Raw genomic sequence first — 19,697 nt, 5'->3', positions numbered from 1 at the left:
CACTTTTTAAAAAAATTTTATTGAAGTATAGTTGATTTACAATGTTGTGTTAATTTCTGCTGTACAGCAAAGTGACTCAGTTATACATATATATTCTTTTTCATGTTTACAGTTTATCACAGGATCAGTATCTCACTTCTTTTCAAGACGACTTCAGTTGTCACTTCATGATGGAAGCCTACTGTAACATCTAGTCTGAATTATTATGATTCCCTGCTCTGGGCTCCTGTTATCCTTTGCACATATATATTACAGGACTTTTCACATTATATCATACTTTTTCCGTTTTAACTCTGTCTTCTTTTCTAGCCAACAAACACCATCATCTTGGTTTTCCTGTGTGACTGACAAAGAGCATCCTAGGTGCCTGTTATATTTGATAGGTTCCTTTTTTAAATCGATGAATCAGTCACATTTAATATAAACTCACTCCTTGATTTTATAGCAGAGACAATCCAAAGAGCCCAAATGAGTTGCCTAATGTTATAAAGCAGATCAAGACTAGAACAGGCAGATCAAGACTAGAACACAGGTGTCTAGGTTCTAGGCTTTGTGTTCTTTCTGGGTGGTTGATGAATGATCTATGCCTGGAATGTCAACATGATAAAGGGTTTAACACTCTCATTATGGGTAAACACAAAGACATTATTTCTATCTGAATCTTTTTTTTTTTTTTTTTGCGGTACGCGGGCCTCTCACTGTTGTGGCCTCTCCCGTTGCAGAGCACAGGCTCCGGACGCGCAGGCTCAGCGGCCATGGCTTACGGGCCCAGCCGCTCCGCGGCATGTGGGATCTTCCCGGACCGGGGCACGAACCCATGTCCCCTGCATCGGCAGGCGGACTCTCAACCACTGTGCCACCAGGGAAGCCCCTTCTATCTGAATCTTAGTGCAATGTAAAAAAAATTTCAAAGGATTATTTACAATGGAAATGAATATGAAAATTTCCTATTCACTAGCAGTGTCTTCTTAAGGTATAAATACATTATTTTTCTCTGTTGATGCCTCTGTAAACCTTTTATGGCAGTTGGTAAGTTTAATTATTTTTTGTTATAGGTGATCTCTGCTGTATGGGTCACTATTTCTGTATAGTAAATTAAGCTGTAATGTGAAATTCTCACATGTCTATTAATTTTGTTCTTGCTGTCTCCAGGTTTCATAGCTTCAGACATGACATCAAGACACTCCAGTACACAGTTGTGGTTAATCACACATTATCATGAAATGGGATCGCTGTATGACTACCTTCAGCTTACTACTCTGGACACAGTGAGCTGCCTGCGAATAGTGCTGTCCATAGCTAGTGGTCTCGCACATTTACATATAGAGATCTTTGGGACCCAAGGGAAACCAGCCATTGCTCACCGAGATTTAAAAAGCAAAAACATCCTGGTTAAGAAGAATGGACAGTGTTGCATAGCAGATTTGGGTAAAGTTTTTAAAAATATTTTTAAATTACTGTTTTAACTTTTGTTGTCTTCTCTTGTTTAGCCAGGTTGCATCTTTTTCCCTCCAAACACTTTGTTATGAAAAATTTCAAGCATGCAAATTGAAAGGGCTTCACGGTGAACACCTGTATATTTACCACCTAGATTCTCCCATGAACATTTTACTGTTACCACATATCCAGCCTCCATTTATCAATACAGCTTAATCTTTGATACATTTCAAAGTAAATTGCAGACAAAAGAGCCCTTCCCTCCAGTGGCTTCAGCATACACACCAATATATCATTCACTGGAGTTCTTTACTTTTTTTCTCTTTTCAGGTCAAATTTATATTTCACATGAAATGCACAGATCTTAAGTACACACTCGCAGATTTTTGACACATGCTGTAAAATCCAAATCGCTGTCAAGATACAGACCTTCCCATTACTCTAGAAAGTCACCTCGTGCTGGTTCAGTCCGTTCCTGCCCCAGCCCACCCTGAGAGGCAACCAGTACTGTTGCATTCTGATTTCACAAGGCTTACACAAAGTAGGTACACAATGAAATAACCTATGGAATGAATTTGTCTTAAAAATGGTTTATAAAGTTGTTCTGTAACCAAGGCAAAATTATCAATCAAAGAAAGAGGGGAAAAAAAAAATCCCCAAACTAATTTACCATTTGCCCTGCTGGCATATCTCATTCTTACGGTGTTAGGGTGATGCTTCATGTAGCTTTAACTGCATTATAAATAAGATTATTTTCATTTATAGTGGCATTCTCTATAAAGCCTATTCATCCTAGACCCCTAGAATATTGGCTGAATAATTATGCTAACGAGAACTGAATTGTAATTTTGGTTATTCACTTCAGTGGACTACTGAGGATACTCACTCTCCTTGAATAAAAAATGGTTGCTCTTATTTTCGTATCATTATAGTTATTGTTACATTGATAAACGTTTAGGCAGTGTTAGCTCTAATTACATAGATGATAAAATTGTTTTTAAACACAAGGGATTTGACATATCAGGAAAATTTCTTTCAAATAAATTTTTTTCAAATAAAATTTTTCTTTATCCCTTTAAAGTCCTTGTGTTCATGTTGAGAAATTATTTGACGGTGTTTTCCAAGTATGAGGAGGCATGACCCTAACGATTTTGTTGTGGTGTAGAAGACTTTTATGGCTGTGCCATGGCTTATGGAGCTAAGGTGATTTGAGTTTCCCAATTATTGACCCAGTACTTTTTTTTTTTTTTTTTTTTTTTTTTTGCGGTACGCGGGCCTCTCACTGTCGTGGCCTCTCCCGTTGCGGAGCACAGGCTCCGGACGCGCAGGCCCAGCGGCCATGGCTCACGGGCCCAGCCGCTCTGCGGCATGTGGGATCTTCCCGGACCGGGGCACGAACCCACGTCCCCTGCATCGGCAGGCGGGCTCTCAACCACTGTGCCACCAGGGAAGCCTGACCCAGGATTTTTTTAATTAATAAATTTATGTTTGGCTGCATTGGGTCTTCGTTGCTGCACGTGGGCTTTCTCTAGTTGCGGCGAGCGGGGGCTACTCTTCGTTGCGGTGCGCGGGCTTCTCATTGTGGTGGCTTCTCTTGTTGCAGAGCACGGGCTCTAGGCGTGCGGGCTCAGTAGTTGTGGCTCGCGGGCTCCAGAGCGCAGGCTCAGTAGTTGTGGCGCATGGGCTTAGTTGCTCCACGGCATGTGGGATCTTCCCAGACCAGGGCTCGAACCCATGTCCCCTGCATTGGCAGGCGGATTCTTAACCACTGCGCCACCAGAGAAGTCCCTGATTTTTGTACAGGTTTTTTCATCTATCTATTTACCTGCCCTAAGTGCTGACCTGCTTACACTCAGGGCAAGGGTGGGGGGCTTAGCAAGGGGGACTTCATTGTTTGACATCGTGCCTTGAACATCTCTATTGTTTGAAACTTTTATAATAGTGTGTTTATGTATTATTCATGTTACTAGAAGTCAGTTATGCCCACCTCACACAATTCTTGTAAGATTCAGAAATTTTATAAATGCTTGGCAAATAGTCATTCAAATGGTAGCTGCTGTTCTAGTCCTGAGGCCAAGGGAAGATAGACAAATTGAGGCAGCTGTTGGTTTTGGTTTATGGGACTTGGGGGGAACTAGCAAATCCAACTAATTAATTATTTAATTACATTTATTTTGACCTGTAGCTTTCCAGCTGTATTCACGGTTTCATACAGAAATCTGTGTTAAGGGGTCATTATTCAGGGAAGTAGATTGGTAGTACAGGAAACAGCTCCTGTAAGACTGCAATTTATATTAATTTTTTACTTGATACCTAGAAATTAAGGATCACTTGTTAGAAATTATGTTCTATTATTAATACTGTAAAACTTCCAGTATTTTAGCAAAAATACCAGTATTGTATTTTCCTCACTTTTTGATCACAGAAGAATTCAAGCATTAAGGAAGATTGAAAAAGTAGTATGATGGTCATTCATATCCACAACACCTAGATTCAGCAGTTATTAAAATGTTGCCAAATTTGCTTTATTTGTATGTGGCTGAGTGCCTATGTTTGCAAATTCATTTGAAAATAAGTTGCAGGGCTCCCCTGGTGGCATAGTGGTTGAGAGTCCGCCTGCCGATGCGGGGGACACGGATTCGTGCCCTGGTCCGGGAAGATCCCACATACCGCGGAGCGGCTGGGCCCGTGAGCCATGGCCACTGAGCCTGCGCGTCCGGAGCCTGTGCTCCGCAACGGGAGAGGCCACAGCAGTGAGAGGCCCGCGTACCGCAAAAAAAAGAAAAGAAGTTGCAAAGTCACAACTCTTTACTACTAAATACTTCAAAGTGCATCCCCTAAATATACTTCTCTTGCATAATCACAGTTTATCACACCTAAAAGTTATTGATTATGCTTTAATACCATTTAATAGCCATTCAAATTTTTCCAGTTTTTTCAAACAAGAATTGAGGCACGTTGCATTTAGTTGGTTTGTCTCTTTAGTTAGTGTAATGATTATGGATTACTAGGAAACAAATTACCTCTAAAACTTAGCAGCTTAAAATAACACAAATTTATTATCTCATACAGTCGGTCAGCAGTCTTGGAACAACTCAGGTCTGTGGTTCTGGCTCAGGATCTGACAGGGGTAACAGTCATACCATCAGTCAGGGCTGCAGGCATCTGAAGGCTTGGTCGGGCCTGGAGGAACTTCTAGGATGGCTCACTCACATGGCTGTTGATGGGAAGCCTCAGTTCCTCGTCATGTGGTCCTGTCCACTGGGCTGCTTGAGTGTCCTCATAACACTATGAATGAGCCCAGAGAGCGCAAACAGGAAGCCATATGCCTTCTATGCCCTAATCTTAAAGATACACACACTCTTCGGCCATATTCTGTTTGGTAGTCCAGCCCACGCTCAAGGCATGAGGAACTGAGTTTCCCCTCGTGAAGGGAGAAGTTTCAAAACACTTGTGGATGTATTTTTAAACCACCACAGCTAGTATATCTATTCTCTATTTAAACTTCACCTTTTTTGTATTCTGTCATCTTTACTCTGTGGTTCTGGAAATGGTGGAGGGGCATTATGGTTTGTGAAATGTTTGTAATGGCCATAGAATCTTAGGGTTGATTATAAAAATGAGAAGAGGAACCAGTCTGATTTAGTCAAACGCAGTTGCCAGTATCTTTGGTATTGAGGCTGAGATAACATACGTGCCATCTCCCTTGCTTTATATGGAGTCATCATCTCACCCATGCGAAGTCACGGAGTGGGAGGAGAAGCATTCTCCATAGATGACTTGAGGGATCCCCGCTGGGTTACAAAGGTGTACATGGTCTGCTTGCTCCAGTTTGGCAATTTTCATTATTTTGAGTGTTACAGGAATCACTTTCAGTTGGTCTGCACACGCATCAGAAAGCAATTCCATTCTCAAATAAACCATGCACGAATCTGTCTATTACCCTTGGTCTGTGAGGAATGCTGGGTCTCTCTAATTGGCTGAGGAATTCGGACATGAGTCGTGGTTTAAGATAGTGCTTCAAAATCATTTAACGTGATAGTTGTGCTTCGAATTGAGGGCCAGCTTAATGTTCTCTGTACATGTGGCTGCAGAGAAAGCCCTGTGGGTTTGGTCCACGTTACTGTTCAGATGAGCGGCCCTTTTTCAGGGATGGAGCAGGCGCCCGGGGCAGTCGGCCCTTTATGTAATGATAAATTACCTCAAAGTCCCTGCCTCACATGGTTTGAAGTTTGTGTTTGCAGTCTAGTGGGAGCTGTGCTGGAGCCTGAGAGCTTAATTTGCTCCTTGTTATTTAAGCCACTTGGAGGCTCCCATTTGACAAGTGAGTCTGTTTTCCCGTGGATTTCGAACACTGGCCTCATGTTGGTTTGGTGTATTAGTTTATTATTTACCCCAAACTTTTTGTCTCTGAGGTTCATCTATTAACCTAAGAGCCTCAGAATGTTTCTGGCATCAGCCCTATTTCCTGCTCTCAACGGAAGTCATCACAAGGGTACTCCAGAGATGACTCTGGGTGTAATGCGGCAGTCACCATGGATGCCACAAGAGGGCGCTGTTCGTTGGGTTTGGTTTAAAATCCTTCAGCAGCCCTCTGTGAGAAAGGAAGGGAGCAGATTGACAATGTTGTCTTCTTCCTTTCAGGCCTGGCAGTCATGCATTCCCAGAGCACCAATCAGCTCGACGTGGGGAACAACCCCCGTGTGGGCACCAAACGCTACATGGCCCCCGAAGTTCTAGATGAAACCATCCAGGTGGATTGTTTCGATTCTTATAAGAGAGTCGATATTTGGGCCTTTGGACTTGTCTTGTGGGAAGTGGCCAGGCGGATGGTGAGCAATGGTAGGTATCTGATCTCAGATAATACTGCCCTTGTCCGAGTCCTCTTGATTCTGCTGCCTTTAAAAGGGCAAAGGGAATATTTAAGTACACACTGTTGCGTGAATCATGCTTGTGGAGCTGTTGGCATTTATACTTGCTTTATGGCCGGTAGGTAGAAGGCGCGTAATGGCAGTCTGTTTTAACTGCAGGAGGGGAAACCGTGGTGGAAAAAGTATTTCTGCAAGAGACTACTTATTCCTTGGTTTGCTTTTATCAGTCCATATTTTATTTTTCCTTCCTCCGTCCTTATTCTGCCTTTTTTTCCCACCCTTCCTCCTTCTTTGCTCTTTTCCCAAGTGAGTTTTATCGTGAGAGCCTCAAGGAAATCTAAGGGTGAATTCTGCTATTATAGATATTTTTACTTCTTAAGTTTGGATTACTGAGAAAAGATTCAGGTTGCACACTCAGAATTCACTCGTTTGTAAGAAGCAGGCTGTACCTGCAAAGTAAGTGAAGTTTACATTCAGGAAGCCCTGAATAGGAGGCTCGTGCTGGTCCTCTTATAAATAAGCTTTATGAAATGGTGTTGCCTTAGCAGCTAGGGAAGCATGTGTCTATCGATAATTTTTTACCCATATTCCCTACAGTGAACTTTCACCTCCATCTTTCAAATCAGCCACAAATACATTGTTGAACTTTAAGTTCACTGTATTCTGAAAGCACTACATACCCTCATTCAAATAGCACATGCCCCGTCTACCCGCAAAGTGGTTATTATAGCAGAATCTCTCGAATCGACTAAATCGACCTCTTCATACCTTCACAACTGGAAGTCCTATTTCAAAAAGAATGTGTCTGAAATTGTTCCAGGAAAACAGAAGAAAATGCTATATATTTAAATTAATATTCATTTTCAGGAGATATTTTATACCCTCCTGGGACCCACTGGAATCCTAGATTTGAAGTATTAAATAGTGCATGAAGTCACTGACATATGTGCTCCATCCCACCTTCCACTCATAGTTTCTTGTAAGGATTGAAATTTTGGGGGTAACTTACAATTTTTAAGAATAATAGCCAGAGAGTAGGAAGTTCTGGTTCTGTGAGCTAAGTGAAATTGGGGTAATGTAACATAGTTTTAGTGCGCAATAATTTAAATTGGCAAGCCTTTGTGGTAGTTTTTTTCCCTCCCTAACAGCAGCAGAGTGTGTTTGCTTTTAACACTCTTAAGGGTATCAAAGACAATGTTTTAAATTAAACATAAACATACATGCATTGTAACCAGACAGTGCTTTTAAAGTTTTTTTTTGTTTTTTTTTGTTTTGGAAGGAGTCATGAACATTTTCTTGGTAACTGTTTCTCAATTGTTGAGAGCTACTGACTTGCATTTTGTGCCATTCAAGTGCCTTGAGAATTGTTTGCAACAGAGTGATTGTTTTGCTGATTTATCAAGTTCTGAACTTTGCCTGAAATTGCACAGCGACTTCATTTCCCCATCCCCATCCCTTATAATTCTTGAGTGCCTTAGAGTTGAAAATCAAATTCTAATTAGTTTATTTTAAACACTTTAGAGAAGGACTGGTGTCATTATAGACTGTGTTGGGGGGGAACTTGCCCCAGACGAAGAGGAAGTTAATATTCCAAGGCCAGGATAGTCCAGTCCAGCTTTGGGTGCTGGAGCCATGCCAGGCAAGCCTGCGTGATGAAAGGCAAACTTGGCAGAAACTTGGGCTTTGGGCTTTGTAAGAACTCATGTTGCAAATTTGTTCCCTGTGTCGCAGGCTTAAACCCAAATGGCTTTCAAAGATCAGCTGTGATTAATAGGAGTCAGTTGGAGAATAGAGCCGTCAGTTTAAAATATAGCTCAACAAATAGTTTTCTTGATCTATCCTGTGTTTAACATTATTTTTGGAAAAAATATCGTGAAGGGTAGAGGAAGAGAGACTATTTTGGTTGCTTTCTGATTTACTGATCTCCCCCTTACGTCACGGTTTGGATTGTTCCTAAAATTTTGTGGGTTGAGCTTCTGTTCTATGGTGTGGTTTGATTTTTAGGGGGAGGTAAGGGTATGTCATGTCTCCTTTTAAATCAGCTACTGTCCCTTGGCAATGACTAATTTGATATTTCCCCTTCTCTTTCTCTAGTCCTCCTTCTTCCATGAATATTCACATGCACACACACACACAAATCAGTTTATCCAAACTCAAACTTGAAAGTGTTCAGTGCTGCTTGCATACCTGTTAATATTTTCGTTATTACTATACCCCCAAACAGAAAAATGAGTAGAAAGAAAAATTTGCCTTTACCTTCCAGTATTCACGTTTCTTTCCCCTTCTTCTCTATGCAACCATGTACATATTTTTTTACTTAGTTGTAATCATAGTGTAAATATAATTCTGTATCATCTTTTTCATTTCTGTTTTTTAAATGTTAGTCTGTTTTTATTTTAGATGGTCTCATGATATTTCATTAATTTAACCATTTCTATGTTGTCAGACATCCTCTTTCCTCCATGTAGACATCTTTGTTCATACAACTTTTTCATTTGGGGAATTCTTCTTAATCTGAAGGAAAGTAGACCTATTTGGTCAAAGAATTTGGATGTTTTTATGGCTTCACACATAACTGCCAAGTTGCTTTCCATATGAGTTGTTCTAATTTATAATATCCCGCTCACCCCAGGGTGTGATGTACCTATTTCACCTTCTTACTAGCTTTAAGAACTGACATTAAAGGATATATGTATTTGAAATTATTGCATACTAAATGTACCTCATTTAAATATATGAATATCTTAGGGAGGTCATTATAATTATGCATCTTTGAGTTTCTGAGTCCATTATAAAAATTGATGACCAGATAGTTCTCTTGGAGTAATACAGTCCTCAAGTGAACCATGAGTATAAAAATATGTCGCATTTTGTGTTTTCATAGGAATTTTACATTTCTTTGCTAATAATAATAAACTTCCTGCTGTGTCTGAACAGGAAATGAGAGTTAAGTCCATTTTCACATCTGAAAATTTCTCAGTAGTGTCTTTTGGAATTTACTGTTTGTGTTTAGTTTGACACTGAATTTGGAATTGGTCAGAAGGAAAGCCATTTTCTCACCATTTCCGGGTGAATTTTCTATATGAATCTAAGGCAGGGGTTTGCTTGAATCACTAGTTCTTAAGCCAGAGAGTGTGCAGCAGAATCACCTAGAAACACAGAGTACTGAACCGTCCCCAAGAGTTTCTGATTTAGTAGGTCTAGGTTTGGACCCAGGATCTCCCTTTCTAGCAGGGCCCCAGGTGATGCTGTGCTGCTAGGTCAGCGACCGTACTCTTGGGATCTCAGGTTAAAATGGAATATATCGGTCTCACCCAGGCCAGGAAATAAAGACTGTCCCTGGGATGCTGACACAGCCCATCTGAGCAGGATTTCCTGATTTGTGTTCTTAAGCTTCAGGTGAAGCTTCCTCTCTCTTCCAAGCTGAAGAGGGATCCCTTTCTCCTTTGAGTCTTGTAGCTAGGCCTTGGCCTTTCTTTCAAGATTTTTGCTACTTCTCTGGCAAAAATACTTTTATAGTTCTGCAGACACGCTGATTTCTGGTTACCTGGGTTCAGTGTGGTGTGAAGACAGAAATTGACACGTGGATTCCACAGATAAATGGGTGCATCATGGCTCTTCATGTGTGCCATTTAGCTTTGGTCTGATCAGAAACTTCTGGTAGCCCCATCCAAGCATCCTGCAGCAGTTCCCTCTTGAGATTAGAAGTCCTCTCTCTGGAACCTCAGCCTTCAGTGTCACACCTTGGTTGGATCCCTGTATGCAGAAACGCCAGAGTTGTTTTGCACTAATACTGTGGTCACAGCTGCTCATGGATTTAAAAGCTAACTAAAATGATCTTCCCTGATCCTCCTGTAGCACATCTTTGACTGTGGCATCATGCAGGCAGCATGAGCCTCTGCTATACCCTTCACGTGTCTCCTCTTCGCTGCCCACAGAAGGGCTATGTGGACATACTTTTGTTTCAGTGACTGGCTTTGGTTATTCCATTTTGTGATGGAATCCAGTGTTGAAATGTGTCAAAAAGCACTTGTATCTCGTTGAAAAAACCCTGCTGGCTGAGCTGCATCTCTTAATGGGGTGGGGACTAGGGAATACTTGTTAGAATAAGCTTATGTTTGGTGCACATACTTTGGAAAACCTCTTCTAATAAGCCCTTGGGCTTGCTAAATAAGGAATGGCGTGTGCTTCAAGTTCTTGAGCACAATGGGCTTGTATATGGAAACCATGACAACTCTGATTTTCTTCAGCAACTTAATATCCAGTGTGTTTCACGATTTCATTTCACTACCTTAGTGTATATTAAGGTTTGAACAAAGGGAAGACTCATATTAGGGAAAATTTTTAGTATTCATTCAAGCAATTTCTTTCAGGTTTGTTTTATTTCGTTTGAGCTTTTAGGTGAGTGGTTGGGGGCAGGAATATGGAGGTGGGATTTTTCTCTCACTGATTCCTGGAATTTCGTGTCCCTGGTTTAAAGATCTAGACCAAAGGAGGGCAGTCAACTGACGTCACGACAAAATAACCAGAGGCCAGCAGAACTTTACTGGGTATTGTTCACTGCTTACTGGTCTCTCTTCCCTGACACATCTTAACAGCAGGTGTCCCCACCAGGACAAGTATCTGTGGTGTCAACCTTGGAACAGCCCCACCCAGCATCCGGTGAATGATGCCTTCTTCTTCTCATGAGACCTCTACAGATAGCAAACGCTTGGAAGTCTTCTGGAGCTTCTCCCTCTAGGTCTGAGGGTGTGTGAGATGTAAGGCGTCTTGTCAAAGCTTAACTCAGAGCATGGCTGTGCATCTCTCCTAGGCCCTTTGACCTTTCTTCTGACAACTGTCACATTCATAAATATTTTTAGTAGGGCCTGTGAAGCAATCTGTGAACCATTTATTTTGGCTATGCCACACTGCTGAGAATCCCAGTAACAGAAATTACTTTTAACAGACTTCAGATAATGCATTTAGTCTTGATTTGAATAATGTGCACGGTTCCATATGCCCATGAATTGTAGTGGGGATAGCAGGATGAGGTCATCACTGCCACACAGATACTTCACTTAGCAGGGAACAGAGCTGTCCTGCCAGCTCTGTTCCTGTTTCTGAAAGGAGTACCTGCCTTGGGGAGAGGCAGGGCTTCCCAGCTAGTGCGCCTTGTTGGTTACAGGAGTGCCTGAGGTACTGGTTCTCTGAAACCTCCAGCAGCAAGGCAGCACCAAGGGCCACCAGAACCCCCTGGGCTGTCATCCCCTCTGCTGTGAACAGCTCTATCCGTTTATATATTAGTCGTTTTTGATGTTGGCCGTGGCTTGAAAACTGTGTTTGAAATCCTTCTGTGAGGAATGTTAAGCAAAGTGACACAAATAGTTGATATACCTTTTTGAATCCTCTTCCTACCAGGAAAAAAATGCCTCTCTGAAAACAGTGTTTCCCAAGATTCTCTCATACACGTACTACCTTTATGATTTCTTTTCATATCCAAATGCCCCTTGTACCATTATTTTCTTAATCATTTAAGTCAGCTAACTTTTTCAAACATTTCTTTTTAAAAGGAAATTAACGTCACTACTGGAAGTGGGAAAACCAGTTATCCCATGGCATTAAATGGAAGGTAACGTTAATAATACATACGCAGTTATTTAATAAGACAAAAAAGTTTTGTCCTTGAACCGTATCTAATTTTCTCACAGGCCACCCCTGAGGGAAACACTGTGTTAACTTAGAGTACTATCAGAAGCCCAGCATGAACCACTCTCATTCTCTGTAAAATGGCTTTAGTCGTAATGTTCCAGTCTCTGAAGGGCTTCATAGTTCCTGTAGGAGTTCACTGTTAACAGCAGCTCTCTGCAGGGATGCGGATGCTGGGGATCCTGCCCCCCTTGCCTGTTACCTGGGTGTCCACCCAAGCTGCAGTGCAGTGAAGAGAGACCGCGGACATGAAGTGAGCAGGCCCTTGTGGCGAGATCAATGCATTATCCCATTGTGGGCTTGTTGGGAAGAATTCTAGAATACAAACAGGGAATTGGATTCAGGTTAATGTTGGTCATTAGGTAGCTGTGAACTTGGACGAGTACGTTTCCCCTGGGTGGTCCTCAGCTTCTTTTTCTGAAGGAAAGGAAGGCTGTGATCTGCGTGATTCTGACATCCCCTGCATCTGTCTTTGCCTCACCTTCAGATTATTCAAATGATGGCCACGTCCACAGCCCCTTATCTGCAATTGAGAAATCCCCAAAGCTTTGAGAGCCCAAAGCTATTGGTTTGGGTAGGGAGGGTCATGAGGAAGGCCTTGTTTCCAGAGACTTGCATTTTTAGAAAGACCCCTCTGGCATTTCATGGGGTTTGAAGGTTGTTTCTAGGTTGTTCTTATTAATCTGCACATTCGCTTTGTGATGTGTACTTTAAAGGTGTTGGAACTAAGGCCTGGCAATTAAGGGGTTTACTCAGAACCATGCAGCAAATTAACGATATAGGGATATTGCTGGTAAAGATATATTTGCCCCAGAGAAGAGAAAACTTTCAGTTAGACACATGTCCAGGAAAAAAAAAATTGTATAAATCAGATACACATGCCCAAAGCTGTGGGGAGGAGGTTATGAACAGTTTCTCTGATTCTTTCCGCGGCCCTTCGAGTCGCAGCCCCTACCGTGGAAAAGCGAGGGCTGGCATGCTTCGTCCTTCCTGACCACTGTTTACGAGCTCCTCTTCCACTGCATTCCTGGATCCACTGTTGCTTGTACCACTCCTCTGGCACTCGAAGTCCTTTGTATTTTTAGTCGCTTTTCCTGAATTCACGCTGTTCTGTTCGCTGGCTCACGATTTGGCAGTTGTTGGGTGCTGTTGTAAAAGGACTGAGAGTCCACTTTTTCTCTGGCAGAGTGAGGAACAGTTGTAAGTAACTTCCTACCTTGACAACACAGGTAATTTCACAGTCGGACCCTGACCGCTCACCCTCTCCACCACCGTGTGCACTGATTTCAGCTACAGGGAATGTCCCTCCTCTCCAACACGGGAGGATCGTTTGTAACCCCTTGTCTTTGTCCCATATCACCGGCCCCCAACCTGGATTGCCCCCTCTCCTTGGCGTATTCTTGTCCCATCCTCTCCTCTTTCTTGAAAACTCATCTTTCTGTGTTCAGCCAGGCCCTAGCTCCCAGAAAGCTTACTTGTGCTTCCATGGCACCTGGTTTATATCTGGTATTTAAACCACACAGGTGTTTAGTTCTCTGAAACCCATTGAACACCATGCCCCCCCCCCCCCCAACCCTGCCACCTCTTCTCCCTGGTCCTACTCTGTAATTTTTTTTCGTGTCTTCCTTTCCCATTAGTCTCATCACCAACATCACATCTTTATTTTTATATCCCTAGTGCCAAGGACAACCTCTGGCTCATACAGTTTAAGGGACCAAAATGGTTTTTGAGCCAATTTAGGAACTCGCAAGTAAAACTTAGTGAGAATTTCCAATCTATCTTTGCCTTTCAAGATATAAAGTATACAAAGGGGTGAAAAACATTTTTGAGGTTTGTTTTTTTTTTTTTAAACAAGATTTCCATTATCTAAAGTAGAAAAGAGAGGGACTTGTTCTCATCTTCCACTAGACTTTGAGTTCCTTGAAAACTGAGAGTATGTCTTATACTTTTATCATCCTCAACATTTAGAATGGTGTTCCACACATGGTCAGTATGTAATATACTTTATATTGATTGAAATAATTGCTTTCCTTGACCAGAGGGTGTTCCATATAACTGCTGGAGTTTAATACCAGGTTTATTTTATGCTGGGAAAGCACGACCAACATCAGATGGAAACAGTCAACAATTTGACCAATGGTTGACAAAAAAGGCATGACTAAGTTCCAGGCATGATCATTAAATGGTCTTTTTAAACTTGATTCCTTTTGTTAAAACATGGCAGTATTTCATAAGATTAAAATATGGGAAATATAAACCCAAGGGAAAACTTCATCTTTGTATAGTGAATTTTATTGTTGAGTATCCCCAGATCCTATGTTTTAAAAATCCAGCCATGCTTTTTTTCTTTTGCATTTATAGAAAAATTGATGTTCCCATAACCCTTCCCAAGCTAGCCAGGCAAATTACTTCAAATAGCTGGCTGTTATGCTAGATTTTTAAAGACTGAAGCCAGGCTATTAAATGTATTCTCCTTCAGAAAAGTTGAGAGGTGGTGACGGGCACAATCCTACTGTTTCTTATAAGTTCATGTGGCCCTTATAAAGGTATAAATTATCTTGCTGGTCTGTGTCCAGCTGTACTTTATGTGATGTCTCCTAGTAATACAGGTACTGAAAAGAATTAAAATATTGTTGAATGCTTCCTGGGATCCTTACAAGAGAAGTAGGTAAGGTCTCTGAGATGAGGTATCTCAAGACTTCTGAAAGCAGCGGTTTATGCCCAATCTGAACTGTTTACCATTTGTCAGGAAAGGTTTTACTCCACTGACTAATACACATTACAAACACAGTCAAGCAATGTGGGTAAGTTAATGGTGAGTCTTAATATCAACTAGAATTTTTAAATTTAGACTACATTCCATTTTTAAAATAAACTCTTGAATCTATGTAGTTTAACAAAACTGTAGTATTTAACAGATGTTCCTTATCATGACTAATCTTCTTCATAAATGGTTTGTCTTTAAGTGGGATTTGTGAGAACAACTTCTCACTGTTAATTTCTTTGATAAATGAAAAGGCGATTGCAGCTTTTCAGGTAGCTTATAGGAGCTAGAAAAACTTAAAAATTATTAAAACAGCCTCCTCCCACCTGTGCCAACAATCACTCTGGTAGGTATTTAGGAACAGAAGAAAGTTACACGGAGGAAGGAGAAAGGGCAGTAAACTAATCCACTGTCCTCACTGTTGAGGCCTTTGATGATGAGAGAAAAATAAGGGATTTTCTGGGTCTCATTTCTATAAAGGAAAGAATCAACTTTCTAATTCTAAATTATTGCTTTAAATTTTTCTCTTTGTGGAACTACTTTCTTTGTGAAAAGTAAGGAACTGATGAAATTTTACTGGGAAAAAAGGTTTCTAAGGCATTGGAAACCATGCAGGGGCAGAAGCTGAAATTAGCGACTTTCACATTTGCTTGGGAGTAAGGGAAAAGTTCATTCTTTTCAGCCATTCTTCTGCCTTTCCAAAAGACTGTCCTCTGCATTTTATTTTGCGCCTTTGATCTGAGAGGAATTAATAGAGCCATCAGACAGACAGCTGTGAATGACAGAGGGTACTCAGAACATACAGAATGAATGAGTGAGGAAATAGTATTTCATATTACATTACTTGCATCCTCCCGGTTGGAGGGATTATTTTACAGCAATGCATTTTCCCCTAATCATAAAAAAAGGGGTATTTTGATGAGGGCCTTGGATTGTTTGTTTGCCTCCAGCTCTAGTTGTGGCCAACTTTTTATTTCAGTTTATGGTTTGAAAACACTAGGTTCATGTACCTTCTTTAGGTATTTTGTCCTTTTTAATCACTGAAGGGACTCTTGTTCTGTCTCCTGTGCCCTGTTGGGCACCGCAGAGCTGTTTGTATGCACTCTTGGAGCGTTTTGTTATAATTACATGAGAGGTAGTCATGTTTTCTTCTAACAATTATTGTTCCTCCAGTTCTCTGCAGGGCTTCTATTTATTGCTTTGTTTTCCACTTATTTTAAGACCTACCTGTAGCTTTCAGAATCACCCTGAAGTTTGAGGAAGGTGATCAGTACTTTCTCTGTCAACGCTGTAACCTGCGGCAACCCTCAGTACAACCCTGGGAACCTCTACTCTTTTGCTAACCCAACACAATTCTTGTCCATGTGCGTAGGTATTGTGGAGGATTACAAGCCACCGTTCTATGATGTGGTTCCCAATGACCCAAGTTTTGAAGATATGAGGAAGGTGGTCTGTGTAGATCAACAGAGGCCCAACATACCCAACAGATGGTTCTCAGACCCGGTAAGAGCAATGCTTTCTTAGTTTTAGAGCTATACTTAGCTGTTTGCTATTTGCATTCTCTTGATTTTTCAGCTGGTAGAGTTCTTGAGTGATCTGCCCTGTTTCTTTCTCTCCCTATTTTATGTAGAAGAGCTTTAGACCTAGTTGAGCAGGTTCACAAAATGGTCTCATTCTTGAAAGAGCCATTTCTGATAGATCTTGCCAATGAATGACAACATTCACAAGATTTTCTACCCTTGATTAGCTCCAGGAATTGGGAGACGCATTACTATGCCACTGGCCCTAGGACTGCAATTTCACATGTAAACCAAGAGACCTGAGTGATGCTTTTTAACCTCTTTTCTATCTCTGCATCTCTTCCAAACATAGGCTGTTTAATGCTGACAATCCTTATTGCTGCTGTTAAGTAGTAGGTAGCAAATCTAAGGCATTGAGAAATGACCCTATTTGCATATTTCAGTTTTAACTCTGGGTTACTGTTATGGCTTTTAGCGCCATCAAACCATCAACCTGTGTTGTGTAACTGACTTGATAGTCAGTTGGTAGCATTAGGAGTCCAAAGGGCAGAGTTTAAGAAACTCAAGAGTGGTTTCTTTATCAGTGGCTAAGGCCTTGATTATTTGTGTAAGGAAAATGGTAATAACATCACTTGAACTTCACAAGACCTGTAGAGCCCTGCGAAACAGTTGACGTAACACCTGCCCAGCTACTCTTTCACTGTGGTGTTGGTTCTTTCTCTCCTCAGACATTAACCTCCCTGGCCAAGCTGATGAAAGAATGCTGGTATCAAAATCCATCTGCCAGACTCACAGCCCTGCGTATCAAAAAGACTTTGACCAAAATTGATAATTCCCTAGACAAATTGAAAACTGACTGTTGACATTTTCACGGTGTCAAGAAGGAAGGTCTGACGTTGTCCAGCTGGGACCTAATGCTGACCTGACTGGTTGTCAGAACAGAATCCATCTGTCTCCCTCCCCAAATGACTGCTTTGACAAGGCCGACATCTTACCCGGCCGTGTGCTGGGGAGACACCAAAACCACCCTAACCTCGCTCAATGACTGTGAACTGGGCATTTCACAAACTGTTCACGCTGCAGAGACTCATGTTGGACAGACACTGTTGCAAAGGTAGGGAACTGGAGGAACACAGAGAAATCCTAAAAGAGATCTGGGCATTAAGACAGTGGCTTTGCATATCTTCACAGGTCTCCTAGACACTCCCCACGGGAAACTCAAGGAGGTGGTGAATTTTTAATCAGCAATATTGCCTGTGCTTCTCTTCTTTATTGCACTAGGAATTCTTTGCATTCCTTACTTGCACTGTTACTCTTAATTTTAAAGACCCAACTTGCGGAAACATTGGCTCCGTACTCCACTGGTCTGTCTTTGGATAATAGGAATTCAATTTGGCAAAACAAAATATAATGTCAGACTTTGCTGCATTTTACACATGTGCTGATGTTTACAATGACGCTGAACATTAGGAATTGTTTATACACAACTTTGCAAATTATTTATTACTTGTGCAGTAGCAGTTTTTACAAAACTGCTTCATGCATATGTTAAAGCTTATTTTTATGTGGTCTTATGATTTTATTACTGAAATGTTTTTAACACTATACTCTGAAATGGACATTTTCTTTTATTATCCGTTAAATTCACATTTTAAGTGCTTCACATTTATGTGTGTAGACTGTAACTTTTTTTTTCAGTTCATATGCAGAACGTATTTAGCCATTACCCATGTGACACCACCGAATATATTACTGATTTAGAAGCAAAGATTTCAGTAGAATTTTAGTCCTGAACGCTGTGGGGAAAATGCATTTTCTTCAGAATTATCCATTATGTGCATTTAAACTCTGCCAGAAAAAAATAACTATTTTGTTTTAATCTACTTTTTGTATTTAGTAGTTATTTGTATAAATTAAATAAAATGTTTTCAAGTCAAAGTGAATTTTTTCAACATGTAAAAAAGATCTACATATTATAAAGCATTTTCTTGTGGGAACAATAGAAGCACAAAATTAACTTGTAAGTCGAGTTTGCTTTTTAAGTCTATTAATGAGCCTGAGGGTTCTAGGGCGATGTCTTCCAGTTTGAATTTGGTATCAGAAAATTTAGATTTTGGGTTTTTCTGGGGGGCGGGGGGTGGCTGTGATTTTATTTTTTTCTTGTTCAGTTTCCCCAGCTTTGAAGTGAGGGTAACAGACTTGTCTGAGCTGCCGCCTTCACAAGGGATTTGTTTGTTAGTATAAGTGGAGGAAGGAGGTCAAAGCATTTTGTTTAGTATAAGGTCCTGTGTGAGAGGGAAGTGGTCTTATGCATCTCACCTTGCTGCTTTGGGAGAGTCCACTGTTGGCTTTTTTCACTTCTTGAAGTGTTCAACGGGATTGAAAACGTAGAGTTTCAAGTATCTCAGCAAGAGTAGAGGTGTTAAAATTCTGGAATTTTCACCAGAGGTAAGTTAATAACTTCATTAGTATATATTTACTAATATATATTAGGGCATATATTAAAGTCACATTTAACTTTTAAAAAATTGTGGTAAAATACACATAAATTTTACCATCTTACCCATTTTTAGGTATACAGTTCAGTGGTATCAAGTACATTCACACTGTTATGCTGCCATTGCCACCATCCATCCACAGAACTCTTTTCATCTTGCAAAACTGAAACTCTATCAAACAATAGCTCTTCATTTCTCACTATTTTCAATCCCTGGCAACCATCATTCTAGTCCTTTTAGTTTGTCTACTCTAAGTACCTCATAGGAGTGGAATCACTCATATTTGTCCTTTTGTGAGACTGTCTATTTTCACTTAGCATAATGTCCTCAAGGTTCATCTTTGTTATAGCATATATCAGAATTTACTTCCTTTTTATAGTTGATAATAACTCCACTGTATGTGTATACAACATTCTGTTTATCCATTCATCTGCTGATGGACACTTGGGTTGCTTCCCGTTTCTGGCTATTGTGAGTAATGCTGCCATGAACTTGGGTGTATAGATTTCTCTTTGTCCTTCCTTTCAATTATTTTGGCTATATCCCCACCAAAAGTGGAGTGGAGTCACATTTAAAGTTTGTTGAAGTATTATATACATATATAAAATTGTACAGCTTGATACATTTTTATAAAAAAATTCTTTTTATAAATTTATTTATTTATGGCTACATTGGGTCTTCGTTGCTGCGCACGGGCTTTCTCTAGTTGCGGGTAGCAGGATCTACTCTTCGTTGCGGTGCAGGGGCTTCTCGTTGCGGTGGCTTCTCTTGTTGCAGAGCATGGGCTCTAGGCGTGCAGGCTTCAGTAGTTGTTGTGGTGTGCAGGCTCAGTAGTTGTGGCTCATGGGCTCTAGAGTGCAGGCCCAGTAGTTGTGGCACACAGGCTTAGTTGCTCTGCGGCATGTGGGATCTTCCCGGA

At 40.9% G+C, this 19,697-nt stretch overlaps 1 protein-coding gene across 2 annotated transcripts in view; it reads left to right on the top strand.

Moving 5' to 3' along the window:
* The window catches only part of ACVR1 (activin A receptor type 1), a 127,081-nt gene extending 107,744 nt beyond the window's left edge, over positions 1-19,337 (top strand). For both annotated transcript variants that reach the window (XM_082841842.1, XM_082841843.1), the window contains exons 8-11: positions 1,153-1,428; positions 6,082-6,279; positions 16,133-16,263; positions 17,009-19,337. In XM_082841842.1, the coding sequence (XP_082697968.1) occupies positions 1,153-1,428; positions 6,082-6,279; positions 16,133-16,263; positions 17,009-17,143 (740 nt within the window). In that variant the 3' untranslated portion in view covers positions 17,144-19,337. The remainder of the gene's footprint in view (positions 1-1,152; positions 1,429-6,081; positions 6,280-16,132; positions 16,264-17,008) is intronic.
* Positions 19,338-19,697: the final 360 nt, after the last annotated feature.

The sequence above is a fragment of the Leucopleurus acutus genome (genome assembly GCF_964270905.1).
Source record: "Leucopleurus acutus genome assembly, chromosome: 6".
Classification (NCBI taxonomy): Eukaryota; Metazoa; Chordata; class Mammalia; order Artiodactyla; family Delphinidae; genus Leucopleurus; species Leucopleurus acutus.
The sequence above is the reverse complement of the archived record's forward strand: the minus strand, read 5'-3'. Positions and strand labels throughout refer to the sequence as shown.